The following is a 17,841-nucleotide window of genomic DNA, read 5'->3' on the forward strand; positions in this document are numbered from 1 at the left end:
GCTTTGAGGGGGACATGCTGGGTGTCATCAGTAAACCAAGCACAGTCACATAATTTGTTCTCCAGCTACAGGGAAAGTTATTCAAACAGGCTTCTGGTGGCTCGTGATATTAAATGTGATACTAGCCTGAGTAGGAATCCTGCAAATTAACGGGACAGAGTATTCCCTGCAGCTCACTCAGAGACGTGTGGGTGAAAAATTTTCACTTTCAGAACCTGATTAATATTAAACATATCACTATATCCTAGTCCCGTGATTTTTAAACTGCGTGTTTTTTTCTTCCTGCCGTTTCTTCACGTGGCCCGGCTCCTTGGGGTGTGGTGGCTGCAGCAGGCCTCGTTCACTCTAGTCTCTCTGTGTTCATGCCTTTGGCCCTGCACATCCGGATTTCCTCATCCCGAGGTCAGGTCCACTTCCCACCCTTGAGTCCGGGTTGGCCTGTGTCAGGTTGCCCTGAGTGAACAGTGACAGGGTTGGCCTGTGTCAGGTTGGCCTGAGTGAACAGTGACAGTCCATCCTGAGTCTCCAGTGGTGTGACAGCAGCCGGGGCTGTTTCCCAGTCTCGCCTCCACCATGTGAACAAACTGGACTAGCCCACTGGAGGCCGAGACGCGCCCGGAGCAAAGCCCTCGGACATGTGAGGACACGTGGGTGGAACCGCGGAACCACCTGCTGGACCCACAGTTGACTGCAAAGGCACACGCGAGCCTGGCCAGCGCTGGAAGAACCACCAGCCAAGCGCTTTTTTCTAGCTGAGGTTTATTCCGCGTCTGCTCTAGGCCCTGCGTGAGCACTGCCTCCTGAGCAGAACTAAACGAGTGTCCTCTTCAGTCGCCTCGTTCAAGAGTGGCCTGACAGTAGAGAATTGATTCAGATACCGTGGTGTGTGTATGTTGCTATTTCCTCTCAAATAAAAATGCTTTATTATTATTACTAAACAGTAATATTAGGATAACATAAACAGAGGAGGCCATACTTATGCACAAACAGAAGTTAAAGTAAAAGGTGAAAATCCATCTCCCACCTCTTCCCTCGGCATCTTGGTTTTCGAGGGTCCTGCTCACCCAGCCCGTTTCCCAGTCAGGGCCTGTGGCCATCCAGTGTTGTCATTTGCATTGTGCCGCAGGAACGACAGCCCAGTCTGGAAGCATCTGGGTATGGCTGTGGCTTGCTCTCGTGGTGGGATGTCGACTGGCTTCCTGCCTGGCTCCACTCCAGCCCCGGGCAGCTGTGGGCTCTGGCGGCTACGACCCTCAAGGCTGCCATTCTGTACAGCCAGCTCGTGCACCAGAAGACGATTCTCCTCATTTGTCTCCTTCCCAGTTGGAATTGGGTGCTTGGTGACTTCCTCAGGGAACATTTGCCAGACCCTGCTGCCCGTGGTTCTGCTCACTGTGTTCTCACTTGAGAGTTTAACTCTCCCGTTCTGAATTCTAGCAGTAAACACGTAACAGAATTCTCATTTGGAGAGTCATTGGAGCTGCTGTGAGCTCTATCCCCATTAGCTCCGCTTTTATTTCTCTGTGGAAAACTGTGACTTCTGCTGGCTAGAATTTGTGTTCACCAGAGAAATAGTTTTATTTGTATTCCTCCTGATACTGGAGAAACAACCAATAAAAGGACAACTGGGAGTGAATTAGCCATTTCAAATAGAGCTTGTCTTTACAGAGTTTGAACATAAATAAACAGGATGTAAAATGCAAAAGGCTAATTCCAAAATACTGGAAGAGAATTGTTCTCATCTTCCAGAGCAAAAAGCTGGACCAGATAAGCAGAACTAGCAAAGGAGATGATCAAAATGAATACAGTTGTCTTTACCTGAACTCTCCTTTCTAGCCTAGGAAAGTGATTAGAAGCTGAGCGGTAGAGACTAGGTATCAGAATTGTAGGTAGATTTGTGTGTGTGTGCGCGCGCATGTGTGTAATGAGTCTCTACCCCCAAGGGAGGAGAAAGAAGGGGAAAGCCAAGTGAGAGAGACTTTAATGCGACCACTTGAAAAACTTAGTATCATTTCTAAGAGTTTGGAGGACACAGTGGAGAAAAAGTACAAGAGGTTAGTTGAGTGGCCTGTGACTTCAGAACAGTAAGTAACAGTCTGACCAGTGATGATGGGTGGAAGGTGTGAGTAAAGCCTGTTTGCCATGGACCTGACTCAGCCATGGAGAGAAACCCTGGAGGCACCAAGATCCTGGGAATGCCTGGAGCAGGAAAGACTTGCAGGACGCGGCTCAAGGTGCCCTACATAATATTCAGCGACCAAAGAAAGACATAGAACACACAGCCCTGAGGGCTCCAGGCGAGGGACAGCGGGCTTGTCGTGGAGTCCACAGGGACCAGGGATGCCTGAAAGCAGCCGAGGGAGAGGGAGCTTCTCTGTCTGACACCTGCTATGGCCAAAAAGCGAGACGTGCTCCCTCCTTCAGGCCCGTCAAGAACCTGTCCCATCCCGTCATCTCTCCTTTTCCATCGTGGTTCTGCACGGTGAGGATACACAGCGTGGGGATCAAGTTGGAGGCAGAGGTGGAAGAAGATGGGGACAGGCAGAGACAGAGGCCGCCGCCTCTGTGTGCCAGGAGTGTGTCCAGACTAGGCCTGGGGAAAAAATGGCCTGAAAATAATATTCAATTTTTTGAAGTATGTAGCAACTGGGTATTATTATTTCCGTAAAATATTCTTGTAAGTTAAAGAAAACAAAAGATTTTTAATTATCAAAGTGAAAAGAAAAGTCCTGGGATTGGGCCTCGGATTTACCCAAAAGGCGAGAAAGAACCAGCCCCTCCCATCCCTCTAGCAAATTCAAATTGATTTGTGGGGGAAAAAATAATAAAATATGATTGCATATAAGATCCTGTGTGTGTGCCAACAAACAAATACACAAGTCAAGAAAACAGAATCTGATTTGGCCACAAAACTGGGGCTCAAGTGCTCGCTTCGGCAGCACATATACTAAAATTGGAACGATACAGAGAAGATTAGCATGGCCCCTGCGCAAGGATGACAGGCAAATTCGTGAAGCGTTCCATATTTAAAAAAAAAAAAAAAAAAAAAAAAAACACAAAAAAACTGGGGCTCAAGAAAAATCAAGTCAATTGTCCAGACTCATTGGTAAGTAGTGGATTCAAATCAAGAAACATAATTCAGGATTCTGATCCCTGTACAGCTCTCCCCATGATTTAATTTCGTTGGGTTTCCCTACTTCTACTTCTGTGCTCCCAACGTCATTCATTTCTCTTGCAATTAATTTATTCATCCATTTAATTTAGCATAAAGTTACTAAACACTGGGCATGTGCCAATGGGGGAGACAACTGCTCTAGTAATGACAAAAGTAACAAATGTCTTTTGTTATTTGTAATTACAGTCTGGGATGAAAGTCTGATGACAGGCACTTCCTTTAGAGTGTTCCATGGCATCCTAGTGACCTGGGGACTGAATTCTCAAGGTGAATTCGGAGAAGGAGCAATGGAGGAAGAGAATGAGGGGGGTGCCATGACCTTGTGACCTGTGAGGACCCACAGAACAGAGAAGCCAAAAGGGGGGCACAGAGCAGGCTGACAAGTGTGAGACCAGGCAGCCACGTCTATGACCCTGGTTTATCTGAAATGAAAGAAAGCTATTTACGGATGTTAAACTCAGGGCTTTTGTGATCATGTGTGCAGAGTCAGCCAATTTATGATCATCCTAAACTGAGGGAAACAGAATATGAAGAAAAACATGCTCCCCAGATAACCTGCTGTATAAATCCAAAGGAGAAATATTTCTGCACTGTCTAACCCATGACATTTCTCTGTTCCTATCACTAATGGAGAGGTGTTTATAACTGATTGCGTTGGTGTATCTGAAAATTAATTCTTTAAAACCTGAGCAACCATATCACATATGTGGTTTTGTTGTTGTTTCGCAAAAATCAGCAACATTATGCGTGCTTCACTTTGTTTAATCCAGGCCTTTACTCGTGTAGTACACCTGTGAGAACTGCACACTATGGGGTGACAGAAAGTTGCCCCCGCCTTCACGAAGCTTAGTCTTGCCTGTGATTTTTATTGATTTTATATAGCAAGGGGGTGTTATGTACCATGTGTCAGTAAAATAGGACACTGGTCTTCGGTTTTTAGTATTTTGTAGGGTTCTCTGTAAACAATTTGTATTCCCATTTCCATTTCATTTTTTTAGTAAGGCAGTTGGCTAAAATTATGGGAGCATCTTAGAGTCAAAGCATTTGGTGATGTTAGCTGATATCTGTGTACATACATTAAGCCAGGAAGCTGCTTATGGGTTTTAAGCTCAGGTCTCATACGATCAGATTTGCAAAGTCAGCTAATTACTTTTAGCATATTTTTGTATATATACATATATATTATATTATATTCATGCATACATATATTTCCCTTAAACTTGATTTCTACTAAAGCACACCCACAGAACATGATATTGAGTACTCTGTAGATACCCTGAATACAGCTAGAAAAAGAATACAACTTGATAGTAATTTCATTCTCATTATAGAAATTATGAATTTTTAATTAGTCTGTTTGAGTCTGTTGGAGAAAAATAACCAGATACAAACAATTCAGATGAAGGAGAAGGCGCCTTTGCCTGCTTGCTTCTCAGTAAAGGTTGAACCCAGCCTCAGAGCCACAGTAACAGTGTGCTGGCTCCAGCTTTGACTTTGCACCAGAGTTCTGAATCTTTCATATGGGGGTGTGTGGCTGCACCCTGTGCCTTGTCTGGGTGGTGGATACCCTGATGTCGGGCCTGGTTGACAGAAGGTGGTGTTTGCTCTGGACAGCCCTGGGGATAAGCTGCACCAATGGTATTCACAAAGAATGCCTTTCCTGTTTCTGAGAAAAGCCAGTAAAGATATTACAAAATAAAAGACTGTTTCTGACTTTATGCTACACGTTTACAGACACTCGTTCTGGAAGCTGAGCAGACCAGAATCCTTAGCAAATTATGTTTTCACTGCCATCTACTGTCCAATACAGGAACTGCAACCCCCCAAATATACATACACAATTGAATTTTGGCCAATGTATTTTAGCTTTTTCTTTGCCTAGAAACGTGGGAAAGGTGAAGGAAGTGGAAAAAAATCTTTTTATGAACATGAAATATACATATAATTCATATTCAAAGTTGAGATAATTCCTTGAATGTGATTTAAAATAATTGGGTTAATAAATACTTGAGTTCTTATCAGGGATGAGTTATGATGTTATTCAGGGGAAGGATAGTGGGAAAGAGACCTAGGCCTGTTCTCAAAGGGTGTGGAATTTACAATATAATACTCGTATGAGACCAGTATGTGAACAACTACATGCCCCCATGGAAGAAAAAAAAAAAAAAACACAAGTATAATCTACCAAGGAGGAGGGGAGGGGAGAGAGAGAGAAGGCAGTGGGGGAGGAGGATTGGTGGGATCTCACCTAATGTGCACAGTGTGAGGGTGTTCAGCGCCCCAGCCCCCCACGAAAGGGCTCAACCTCAGCTTGAACTTTACCTTAGAATTGAAAACAACGTAACCGAGACATTGTACCCTCATATTAATCTGAAATTTTTATTTATTTATTTTTTATTGTTGGGGATTCATTGAGGGTACAATAAGCCAGGTTACACTGATTGCATTTGTTAGGTAAAGTCCCTCTTGCAATCATGTCTTGCCCCCAGTAAGTGTGGCACACAGCAAGGCCCCACCCCTCTCCCTCCTTCCCTCTCTCTGCTTTTCCTCCCCCCCATGACCTTAATTGTCATTAATTGTCCTCATATCAAAATTGAGTACATACGATTCATGCTAGTTCACTCTTGTTGGATTAACAAGCTGTGGTATATGTACACCATGGAATACTATTCAGACTTTAAAAAAAATGGAGACTTTACGTCCTTCGTATTAACCTGGATGGAAGTGGAAGACATTATTCTTAATCTGAAATTTTTAAAAAGGGGTGAGAATTTAGCAGAGGAGGAAAGGGAAGAAAGGAAGGACCAAGACTCTAGCTGGGGTGGAGTAGCCTGATCCACGCCCTGCAGTGGGAGAAGGCGTGGATCTGTGGGGAAGTAGGGCAGCATAGCAGGGTCAAGGCTACAGATGAGGCTGGTTGTGTAGGCTGAGCTGTGCATACCATCCTGAGGATGCCGCAGTTTGAAATCCAAAGGGGATGAATGCTGTGTCCTCACGTGGCAGAAGGGAAAGAAGGGCAGAAAGGGCCTAAGCTAGTTTACTCTAGCTTTTTTTTTAATAAGGCAGAGCCCTCGTGAGTTTATCACTTTCCAAAATCACCCACCTGTTAATATTACCACAATGAAGATGAAGTGTCAACAAGATTTTTGAAGGGAGCATATTCGAACCATAGCAATGGGAATTCTGTATTTTTATAGTTATTTCATTATTTTAATATGACAAGTACAGCCAGTGTTTGAGTTTGTGTTACCATCATGAAATATGTGAGTTCAAAAACTGTAAATCATTATTGTAGGGTGTCCCAAAAGTCATCCCTAAGGTCGCCGAACATGGGGGAAAAAAAAAGGGAAATTGTACCCTAATGTACTTTTAATTACAAAATATTCATAACAAAGTTTTGTAAAGAGGTGGGTAACATACAGAGAATATTTTATAAAATTGAGTAATGAATAATTTGTAGGTAAAGGTATGTTCACCTACAGTTTCCCGTTTTCTCTCTGTATGGCAATTTCAGTGGCCACTTTTGGGACATGCTGTATTACTAGCAGAGGAGCTGAAAGAACAGATTTACTTTTAAATAATAAAAATAATTAACATTTCTCAAGATCTTATTATATGCTGATTGCCACAGTAAAATCTTAACATTTATGATCTTCTAAATCTTATGAAGTAGGTACCTTTATTTCACCCATTTTACCTGTGAACAAACTGCAGCTTAGGGAAGTCAAGCAAACTGTCCCTGGTCCTTAGCTAGGAAGTTTTGAGGGCCTAGCTGACCTCATGGAAAGATACACGTCTTTTTCAAGAGCTCTAGCAAAACTATGAGGGCAACTCTCATAGAATGGCTTGTGTCTATTGTAATATATTACTTTTGTTAAATATATGAAGGAAATACTGTCTCATACAGATATGTCATTGAAAAGGCAAAAATATTTAAGGAACTCTTTTTATGTAATTGTGGATATTCTTCTTTAATACCCTTCTAAAATTCAAGGGAGAGTAGTTGCTTAAATGTTAGTTGCAGTGGTAGCCACTTATCAATAAACTCATCAGGCTCTGTTACATTAAAATTCAGAGGCCTTTCTTGAACTCAAAGATGTAATCGTTTACTCATGATGATTTATAACATTATGAATTTAGAAAATATCAGTTCACTAAGTCATGCAGATCATCCATATTTTGACACATTTTGTTATAAAAATCAGTATGTTCCATTCATTAATATCACCAATAATCTCATAAGAAAAACCTTTAAATACAAGGACGTTCTGAAGCTCACAATGATGGAGATAAGTCTTTCAAAATTTAGATCTTGCTTGAAAGCTCAAATATATCATTGTCAAGAAATACTGTCAGTTGTCTTCCTTGAAGCAATACGCTCACTTAATTCATTTTCAGGAAAACGTCTGCTAAATATCCAAATCTGTTTTTGTCAGTGAAAGATAAACAATCACTAGTGTAGTTCACTGCTACTGTTTTGACATGGCAAGGTGACAGCAGATTTATCCATTGGACTTTCAGTGGATTTGCAGCACACCAAAGCATATAACATGTTAGTATTTTTATGAAAATAGTTTTGACCTTATGCTTCATCTCTCGAAGGGTCATAGAGACACCAAAACTTCTGCTGTAAAGTGAATAAGCACATCTGTTACTGGCAATCAGATCAAAAGTTCTTTACCAGGGAGGATTTGAACACGTACAGTCTTACTTTAGTCTTTTTCTAGCCAGGTATTGCTTAGTTTATGTTTAGAATAGTCCATTGATTAAAGACAGAAGCATAGGAACATGGCCAGTGAAATAGAACATGCTAATACAAGTTGTCAATATCCGGGTGTCCTAGCTGGAACCTATAGTCCCAGCTACTCACAAGACTGAGGCAAGAGAATGGCTTAAGCCAAGAGTTAGAGGTTGCCGTGAGCGGTGACGCCATGGCGTTCTACCGAGGGCAACATAGTGAAATTCTGTCTCAAAAAAAAAAACTTTCAATTATAATAACTGGTCACACTTTTTCTCAAGAAGTTTGCTTTTTAACAGATAGGAAATAGTAGTATAAAGAGAAAACGCCATCAGTATTATGTCTAGTTTTGCTTTTCACTTATTAGGAGTAAAGGGTTTTTACACCATCTAGGTAGGTGATACAATTTAATCCTGGTGCTTCCCTTTTCAAAATTTTTGTTATTTAGAATCAAAATATAACACTTTTAAATAGGTCAAATATTTTTTTGTCATGCACTCATTTGTAGTATCAGGTGACAAAAGGTTTTTTTTTTATTTGTTTCTTTATTGTATTTTTGATGCTGGGACACAAAATGAAATTTCTGTCTCTGTGGTAATGTATATTTGATCCTCACGCAAATCGTTTGTCTTTTTGAATTTATTTTGTGGCTGATGGATTTTCCTTATGTGATGATTTTACAGATAATTAAGGCACATGTTTATCTTGTTACATAGATAAAATGTGTTGCTTTTACTATAATTTACTTCTAATGTGAAATATAGGTTTTTAAAAAATAAAAGCATATTTTCATATTCAGCTACATTGATGAAGACCCTAAGGTGTTTTAGAAATGATATACAGTAGAGCCTTCATGGTTATCCACCTCCCTACAATGACCACCTCCTTAGGTTGACCTAATTTTCATAGACCAGACATGAACCACATATATTTATCAGTATAGTAGGCCCAGTTTCTTATGTTGACCATCTCCATATGTTGACCAGTTTCTTACAAGGTCTTTGGTGGTCAACTTACAGAGGTCCTACTATATTACTATAAAAGAGGCTGTCAAGTAAAAAAGAATGCTAATGCTTTCTTAGGCTATACTGCATGTAAGAAATGAGCTGTGTGCTGCCGCATCTTGGACATCCCAGGTAGTAAGTGGAATGACTTATAATCTCTCTGCATAAGAAGGTAGGAGCCTGGGCACCATGGCTCAAGTCTGTAATCCTAACACTCTGGGAGACTGGAGTGAGTGGTTCCTTGACATCAGGAGTTCAAGACCAGCTTGAGCAAGAGCAAGACCCTGTCCCTACTAAAAATAGAAAAAGCTAGCTGAGCATTGTAGTGGGCGCCTGTATTCCCAACTACTCAGGAGGCTGAGGCAAGAAGATTTTGCAAGCCCAAGAATTTGAGGTTGCTCTGAGCTATGATGCCATGGCATTCTTCCCAGGGCGACAGAGTGAGACTCTGTCTCAGAAAAAAAAAAAAAAAAAAAAAAAAAGGAGACAAGGAAAATCCTGGCTCTTCGGATCACCACCAGAAGGAATGAGCATACTGAATCATAAACTACCACACCACATTGCCACCTCACCGTTCTCTGGGTTTCAGGTCTTTAGCAGAATTCTAGTATTCTCAAGAAGACTTAGCAGTTAGTCCAGCAGCAATACTTTTTCCTAACCTTCTCTCCTCCGTAATACCAAGCCTTCAGTCCATGGCTACGGAATACTGGTTGTCCCTCACAGCTCTGAAAATGTCAGCTGCCTCTTGAGGGATTAAAAACTCTATGAAAAGCTGGAGAGAGACAGAATATATACTCCCAGGATATTCTTGCTGATTTTCTTCTCTTTCTCACTGGTCACAAGATGGTTATGGCAATTACCATATTTGTTTTATTTTTTCAGAACCATAGCCACAATTCCTAAGACTATCAGCGTCTCAGGATCTATAAAAATATTTAGTATTTTTTTTTAATTGCAGCACCAAAATTCCAAAAGAAACCACCACATGAACAGCAGAATATTTAATTAAATCGGTGCAAACTGTGATATTAGTTCAACTTAATTAATTGATAAATTAAGTATTAAAATAGTTTCATTACGTTTGAAAACAATCACTAAACTAGATTTTTTAATCCTATAAGAACTTCTGAGTCTAGAAATCATAACAAATGGACTTTAATTAGATTATTCACAATCCAATAATCTTAGCACTTATAACTATATAAGTTATATATATAACTATATAATCCTAACACTTATAAAAATATATTCAAATTTTATATGAGAAAAAATTACATTTAGTGTAGGACATGAAGACATCTTAATATGTTTACTATGACATGTGATAGAAGGGTGAAAACAAAATATCGGAAACAAATAAAAATTTTAACAGAGCCCTGGCAAAAGTGTCCCTTATTAATCAGGTTCCAGTTTATCTCAGACAGCCTACATGTTATTTCAGAATTTGGCTTCTCTAGAAATTAGAATTTGCAATGCGCATACTTTGGTGTGTTTCTTAAAAGGCCACACTGTGACGACCCTGTGTCCCTGAATCATTGATTAGAAACTTTCAGCCGCATGACTGACTTAGGGGAATCATTACATGTCTTTGCTAATACAGCAAAAATATTATGTGTTGAAAAAAATGTGGAGAAGACATGTCTCCTTGGCGTTGAACAGATTTATTTTTTTGATGCCAGATAAAATTGAGTTGTGGTGAAAACTGAGTTTTTGGTGCTAATCTATCTCACGTGGCTGTGCAGATTCAGTGATTAAAACTAGTCATTTCTCTTTCCTCTCTGAAAGCGAATAGAACCACAACACCTGTAAGAGTGGGGACAGATGCCTTGGGGAGTTCCCTGTAACAACACTGAGGGATATAATCTCAATAGTAACTCAATTCATTCTTAGGGGAAGATGAGAAATTATTAACTTAAAAGTAAAAAACTAATAACATGTTTTACATTAAGAATAAAAAGAAAGAACTAACAAATAACATAGTCCAATGGGTACCTACTTAATACATTTTTTTTTTTTTTTTGTAGAGACAGAGTCTCACTGTACCGCCCTCGGGTAGAGTGCCGTGGCGTCACACGGCTCACAGCAACCTCTAACTCTTGGGCTTACGCGATTCTCTTGCCTCAGCCTCCCGAGCAGCTGGGACTACAGGCGCCCGCCACAACGCCCGGCTATTTTTTTGTTGCAGTGTGGCCGGGGCTGGGTTTGAACCCGCCACCCTCGGCATATGGGGCCGGCGCCCTACTCACTGAGCCACAGGTGCCGCCCTAATAAAAATATTTTTATGGTAACAATGAGTTACTGATTTGGAAGCATCTTACGATTTATGTGACAATGGCTTATTCCAGAGACTTAAAGTGAGTGTGTCTCTGCTCCTCTCCCTTCCTATCTCCCTCCCGCCCTCCCTTTCTTCTTTTCTTCCTTATTTTTCTTCCTTTCTTCCATTTCCTCCTTCAGTTTTTCTCCCTCCTTCCTCCCCTTTCTGAATCCACTGTTTCTTGATACTCTTTTTGTTCTCTTTACATCAGATCTTTACTGAAATTGCACAAATGATGTCCACTTTTGCTTCTAGCATGGTAATGAAAGACCATTTTCAAAGGAAAGGATTTTTCTTTGGTTATAGGAAGAACAGGTGTCTTGCAGTTAATAATTCATCTCTTACCAAAGTTAATTTTTCTTGGGGGAGGACAGCTGTATTGAGATCTCCTTCCAGGCAAAGGGCTGCTGTTTTTGCAGCCTTGGTAATTTTTACATTAATATTCAGGATGAAAATGTACCGTTCCCCATGTCATGTCTCCTGAGCCTCACTGATTAAGTCTCAGAAGACTGCGTTTCTAAAGTCAGTGAGCAGGACAGTCTGGTCACAGGCTTAGAGAGTCTTGCAAAGGCTTGGTTATTACTGGGATCTTTTCTAAGATTTTTCTGGACATTTCAGACAATTCTTTTGGTCAAACAAACCTCAGTAGATGAAACCACTATAAGGATTATTTCATCAATCTGGTCCTGCAAACACCATTCTAAATTTCAAATGCATTTAAGGGACAAAGCCTATGAAACTGAAAGAGGAGCTAGCATAACTGAGATAAACATGTTTTCACCATTAAAAAGACACCATCAAGTGGCAACATTATGGAGTGAGTGTGTGTGTGTGTGTGTGTCTGTGTATCTGCCTGTGTGTGTGTGTACTTAATGAATGTATGTAATAATCTCAGTCTGTCCCCAAAGGTGGAGTCATAACCCATACGAGGCATGGGGGATTGAACATGCATTTGACCATGAGGTGACCTGCCTCCAGAGCTAGCTCACAGGGTGGTTGGCCAGTGGTTTAAATTGTCATGTTCAATGGACAGTTACTGGTTCTATTGCAGTGCCTATGGGGACTTGATGAGCCTGGACGTGATTGGCATCCAATGGCCTTAAAGAAAGGCCTTTTCTAGGTCACAATGAAATTGGGTGTATGCTTGATTTTGGTGGGGCTTAATCTCACCAGTGAGAGAGGTGTGCTTTAGAAATAGCAGTGCCTACATCTGAAAAAAGCTGATTAAGTCAGGGTCTTACTGGAAGCCTCAGCAGAGAAACTAATCTTTAGATGTATTTGGTGCTATGCCTAAGGCCTTTGATTTTGTTAGATAATCTGTTTCCATCAGATAGTATCTTCAGCATAAACTTGAAAAGAACCCTACAGTAAATAAAGACTCCCATCCTCTTTGAGGAAATAAAAATGTTGAGTTTTTTCACTCTGTGTAACTGAATGTGCTAGCCTCGTAATCTAATATATGGAAACATTGGCTCGTTGTGAAAACTTGAAGACTGGGATTCTGATGGATGTTTCACTTGTTATTTTATGTAATAAAAGACGATTCCTTAAGGTATTCAACTTTATCTGGGAAATGAGGTTGATTTATAAGTCACAGTGATGGTTTGACTATGTCATCATATGACACACTCATATTTAAACAGCCTCAGAGAGAATTCCCTGGTAACTTCAGTAATGGGCAGGCGAGATTCAAATCAGCTGCACAAAATGAAGGGCAGGTTTTCAGGCTCCAGGTCTTGTTTGAAGGACCCTGCAAGGGTCATGTTCCCTGGATTGGGAATCAAAGCCTTAGTAAGTAAGGGAGCCAGGCCTTCCATTCTGTGTCACCTCTCTTTGCTTTTAGAAGTTGTAGTGACTTCTGTAGGTCAATGTGAGTCTCTTCATTGAGAGAAAAGTACGTAAGAACTGAATGCTGCCCGCGTGGTCCCCACCAGCTGCCCAAATGGACAAATGTGCAGCCACCGGGCCCAGATCTGGAGGGCCGCTAAAAATGAGGCAAGCGAGTTCAGATCTGTCGTGACATTTTGTATGGGATAATTTGAAATATTTGAACAAGGTGAGTGGCCTAAAAGTAATCTAGAGAATTCAGTCTGGCATTGTGTCCAAGTTAGATTTGAGTGTGTGTGGGTGGGGTGCAGGGGGACCAGCAAGGAGGTTTCTGAGATGTGAATTGAGATAAATATGGCAGTCTTTGTCAGGGAAAAAAGAAAAGAAAATTGCCAACAGGACTAACCTTATAGAGAGAGGAAAATCTTTGAACTAAAGATTTAAGCCCTAAGCCTCTAGAAAATTGGAGGTTTTTTTTTTCTATAAATATGAAAATTGGAAACCGAGTGTCCAAGATCTGAAGAAAAAGCTATAACTTGGTTTCATCGTGAGGCAAAGCAGGCAGCCTCATGTCCAGGAAGTGCTGGGCTCAAACTCCACCCCAGGCCCAGGGAGAAGAGCAGAGCAAGATGTGTGACTCTGGGGCCAAGAGAGCCCTGGTGCTCTAAGGGAGGAAGTAGAGAGAGAAGAGACAAAGGATAAAGCAAAAGCGACAGAGTGGGAGAGAGGTGAAGCCCCCTGTCAGAGGTGAAAAGGAGAGACATTTTCCAGAAAGAGAATATACTCAATTCCATTAAATGCAAAGGGAGGATTGAAGTACGGTCACCATGCACAGACGTGTGTCTGGTAGGGAGGTGAGAGCCAACATTTATTAAAAGCTCTTGTTTTATGCCAGGTATTTTTCTCTGAAATCTGCATGTAATTTTGTCCCATCTTCTTGTCTATCATTAGTTCAAGTCTTCTTCGTTATCCTGGATACTAGCACATTCCACTCCTTACTAGTTCCTTGTAACCTAGAAGCAATAAAGTGAGTGGAAGGACTACATTCGGAAACACTGTCGATTTCTGGGTAGGCTGGAAAATATACCTGTGTGTCCAGAATTCTCCCTGTTTGGATCTTGCCTCCCACTCAACCTGTCAGCAGGTACACATCCCTGCAGCTCCTTTAGGGAATTGCCTTTCCTGGCTCCCTAGAACACAGGAGGCAAGCCTGCTGCATGATACCCTGGCACCTTGTATGTCCTCTTTGCAGAGGGTTTCTCAGTTTTCAGCAGGTAACTTCAGGTTTCATATCTGTTTCTCCTGAGAAAACCTAAAATTCATTAGAATATGCATAACCGATGCCTCCCTCACCCATGTACCCGTGGCACCTAGCACAGTGCTCTGCAGTCATAGGCCCTTGATAAGTGTTTGTTGAAGGAACAAAGAATCAATGAGCTCCTTGACTTTCAGAAACTACATAGCAATATCCCGCGAAGGCCTGTTTGTTCCTCCAATAAATACTCTTTTTCTACCCTGTCATTCCACACCTGCAGTCACCTGGTCAAGTGCATCGTTATTTGTTCAGTGTGTTACTGGATAGACTGTGGGCTCCCTTAGGGCAAGGGTGGCATCTTGGTCACCACTCTCCAGCAAGTCCCTGGCCCAGAGAAGGCCTCCAATACATAGGCACTGAATGTGAATGGACGAATACGTTCATTTTATTTGAAAATAACTAACTTAAGTAAAAACAACTATCTAAGGTCTTACAGCGAGAGAAGACTTGTTTAGCATCTTTTGTTTTTTCTCTACTAAACCAGAAGCACAGAGAAAAGACTATTCTATTTGCCAAGAAAGAGGTTATTCGCTCCCTTTACGACAGTAATTTTAGCAGAGAGTTTGGCATCGTTTCACAGTTGGGGCAGAAGTGAGAGTGGAGAGGCATATGTGATGGAGCGTTTGTAGATTTGTGTGGAGTGGCCCCGGGCTTATCTCATTCTGTGCACATCCGTATCTTGTGTCTGACAGGGGTGGGGAGAAGGTTGGTGGAGGGCAACTGATAGAAGTCGAAGTTGATGGTGGAAAGTTCATGCAATGCAGACACCATGTTTTTCTCTGACGTTCAGTTTATATAGAAGTGGCATAAAGAGAGCCCTGCTCCTGAACGTGGGCAACACGTTTTCTCTTCTTTCAACAGAATAGAGCACATTCTGGGTCCTCTGAAATAGTATGTTATTTCTTAGGACCTAATTCATGTTCCTATTTGAAGCTGGTTGTTTGAGGAGTTTAACTTATAAGTCAAGTTTATAAAGAAAGGCTTTTTTGAAAAGTGTTTGTTTGGGTGATGCCTGTGGCTCAGTGGGTAGGGCGCCGGCCCCATATACTGAGGGTGGCAGGTCTAAGCCCAGAGTTGTAGGTTGCTGTGAGCTGTGATGCCACGGCACTCTACCGAGGGCAATAAAGTGAGACTCTGTCTCAATAAATAAATACATAAATATGTAAATAAATAAAATAAAGTGCTTGTTTATTTGCTATGAAAATATTAACCTTTCTAAGCCTTGGGTTTCTAATTTGTAAACTGGGGACACTGATAGCTAACTCTGTAGCCCAAAAGAAAGTCCTTAGATTAAAGATCATTTAAATGTAACCCCTACCAGAAGCTGTAATGTACTGGGCACTCAAAAACTAACAGCTGACATAAAAGTCTGAGATAAAAGTACAGATGTCATTTTTTTTCTTTTTATGTTTTTTTCCTGTCTTTTATCGAATATCTTCAAATATATCTTAAAAATCCACGTTCTCTACATCCCATTAATTCTATGCTTCTCAGATGAAAGGAACTCTTTTAATTCCCAAATTATAATCTCTAAAACATCCTACCAGTGGCCTAGGCAGCTAATTTGGACTTCTCATCTAGGAGAGGAGATAGGAGAATCACTTTTATGTTTTAAAAAAATTATATTATGAAATATTGCAAATATCGAAAATATTGCAATATCTTAGAAGATCTAACTGTAGAAGCAAAAGCAAATTGAGATAAGTTGAAGGAAAGAACATTGGAAGCAGGATGATAATGTTCATGGAAGGAAGCAAAGCAGAAATTTTGGGGAGGGTGGGAAAGTTTTATGGACCAACACTGAAAATTGAGCACCTAAAATAGTCAAATGACTTTCTTTTTTCCCCTAAGGAGGTGGTGTTGCTCCAGTAATCACTCCGTAGAAACTAACTCTCAGTTGGGTAAAACGTGCAGGTGACCAAGGCCTGTACTCCCACGATTTGTTCCTTGTTCTCCAGGAGCTGATCCTTGGATAAAGCTCCTTTTAGAGTGAATTGCTTAAAAGTGTTTAATCATCTCCCGGTCTTTAGCAAACATCCCAAGCATTTTAGGTATTCCCAGAACATTTTACAAAACAACGAGGGAGACCACCGAAAGCCATCTCGTCATGGCGGATGTCCCTCCACTAATATTCTATCGCTTCTCCCTTTGTCTCCAGAACCTAAAGTAAGCTGCAAATTAGGCCGGTCCGCATCGACATCAGGTGTGCCTCCTGCATCGGTCGCTCCTCTCAGGCAAGCCGGTGACCTGCCACAGAGCCAGGTACCATCATCGTTAGCCAATCGCGATTGACTTCCTGTGATGCCACATGCCAAATGCTCCCACCTCTGTCTGTCCTGTCGCTGTAGACAACTCTTGCATTTGCTTTTATTTTTCTATGTGTATAGAAGTGGGAAAGGGGATGAGTTCTGGCCGTCTGTGTTTTCATCCAGAAAAGAATGTCTTTCTTCCTCGTGATTGGTGGTGAAACTTTCTTTGCTGTTTGTTACCAAATCATGTTTGTCTCTGGCTCCCATCGTTCTGTAATATGAATGTAGTAAACTCGTACTGTACATATCCACTTAGCGAGTATTTTTTTAAATTCTTTCTCTCTGTCATGTTTTGTGTACTTTTATACTGTCTCTCAAAATTTATCAACATTTGATAAATTTATCTACTTTGTTTTATGTAGAGTTCTTTTTAAATGTTTTGTCCGCAACACTTGCACAGATGTTATCGATGAATTTGTACATATCTTTTATCTCTGATCTTATTATACTGTACTTTGTGGCCATTTTACTTTTATTTTTGTTTAGCTTGGAGCATGATTGTAAGACACTGTGAATATTGATGTCCTTATAAGTATTCATATACCAACTCATGTGGATGGAGTATGGCAGCTAGTTTTTCTTTCTTCTTAGGATATAGAGACAAATTACCTGACCAGATAATCTAGATATTTAACAAAAACTGTAGATAACTAAGACAGTCTTTAAATAAATGACTTTTCTCTCTTACACCAACTATATCAGAAATGTTCTCAGAAAGAGAATGTACGTGTTCATGCATGGTTAATGAGATCCCTTATCACTTGGAGAAAAGAGATGAGAAATAAAGGCGTAAACTGGAATATCACTTAATCCTTTACAGTATAACATGTTGCTCTGATGTTCATTTGGTGTGCATGGTTGTGGATGGGGAATTTAGCATGGGAAAAAAAAATTACTACGCGTGAATGTCCTGTCTTTAGCTTACCCAATAGGAATTCAATACATTGACTTAATTTGAGAGGCTTTATTGTTATTACTGTGAAGTATTATGGGTGTTTAATAGGGTGATGTCACCCTGGAATGGTTTTTCTCTGCTTTGAAGCTTTAATCTTCTCATTCATGAAACTCCTCTGAAATAGTAAATTATAAAACTAGTGATGATGGCACCTCCGAAGAAACTGCCCCTTACTGATTAGAGAATTACACATTCATCAATTAT

The 17,841-nt window shown here is 40.8% G+C and overlaps 1 protein-coding gene and 1 non-coding gene across 2 annotated transcripts in view; both read left to right on the plus strand.

The window, feature by feature from the left end:
* The window catches only part of NYAP2 (neuronal tyrosine-phosphorylated phosphoinositide-3-kinase adaptor 2), a 268,701-nt gene that overhangs the window by 213,873 nt on the left and 36,987 nt on the right, over positions 1 to 17,841 (plus strand). The window contains exon 7 of the mRNA XM_053597668.1: positions 16,532 to 16,635. Coding sequence (XP_053453643.1) covers positions 16,532 to 16,635 — 104 coding nt within the window. The remainder of the gene's footprint in view (positions 1 to 16,531; positions 16,636 to 17,841) is intronic.
* LOC128590943 (U6 spliceosomal RNA) lies at positions 2,924 to 3,030 on the plus strand. The gene has a single exon (XR_008381403.1). It is a non-coding gene; the product is annotated as a U6 spliceosomal RNA (small nuclear RNA).

The sequence above is a fragment of the Nycticebus coucang genome, chromosome 7 (assembly GCF_027406575.1).
Source record: "Nycticebus coucang isolate mNycCou1 chromosome 7, mNycCou1.pri, whole genome shotgun sequence".
Classification (NCBI taxonomy): Eukaryota; Metazoa; Chordata; class Mammalia; order Primates; family Lorisidae; genus Nycticebus; species Nycticebus coucang.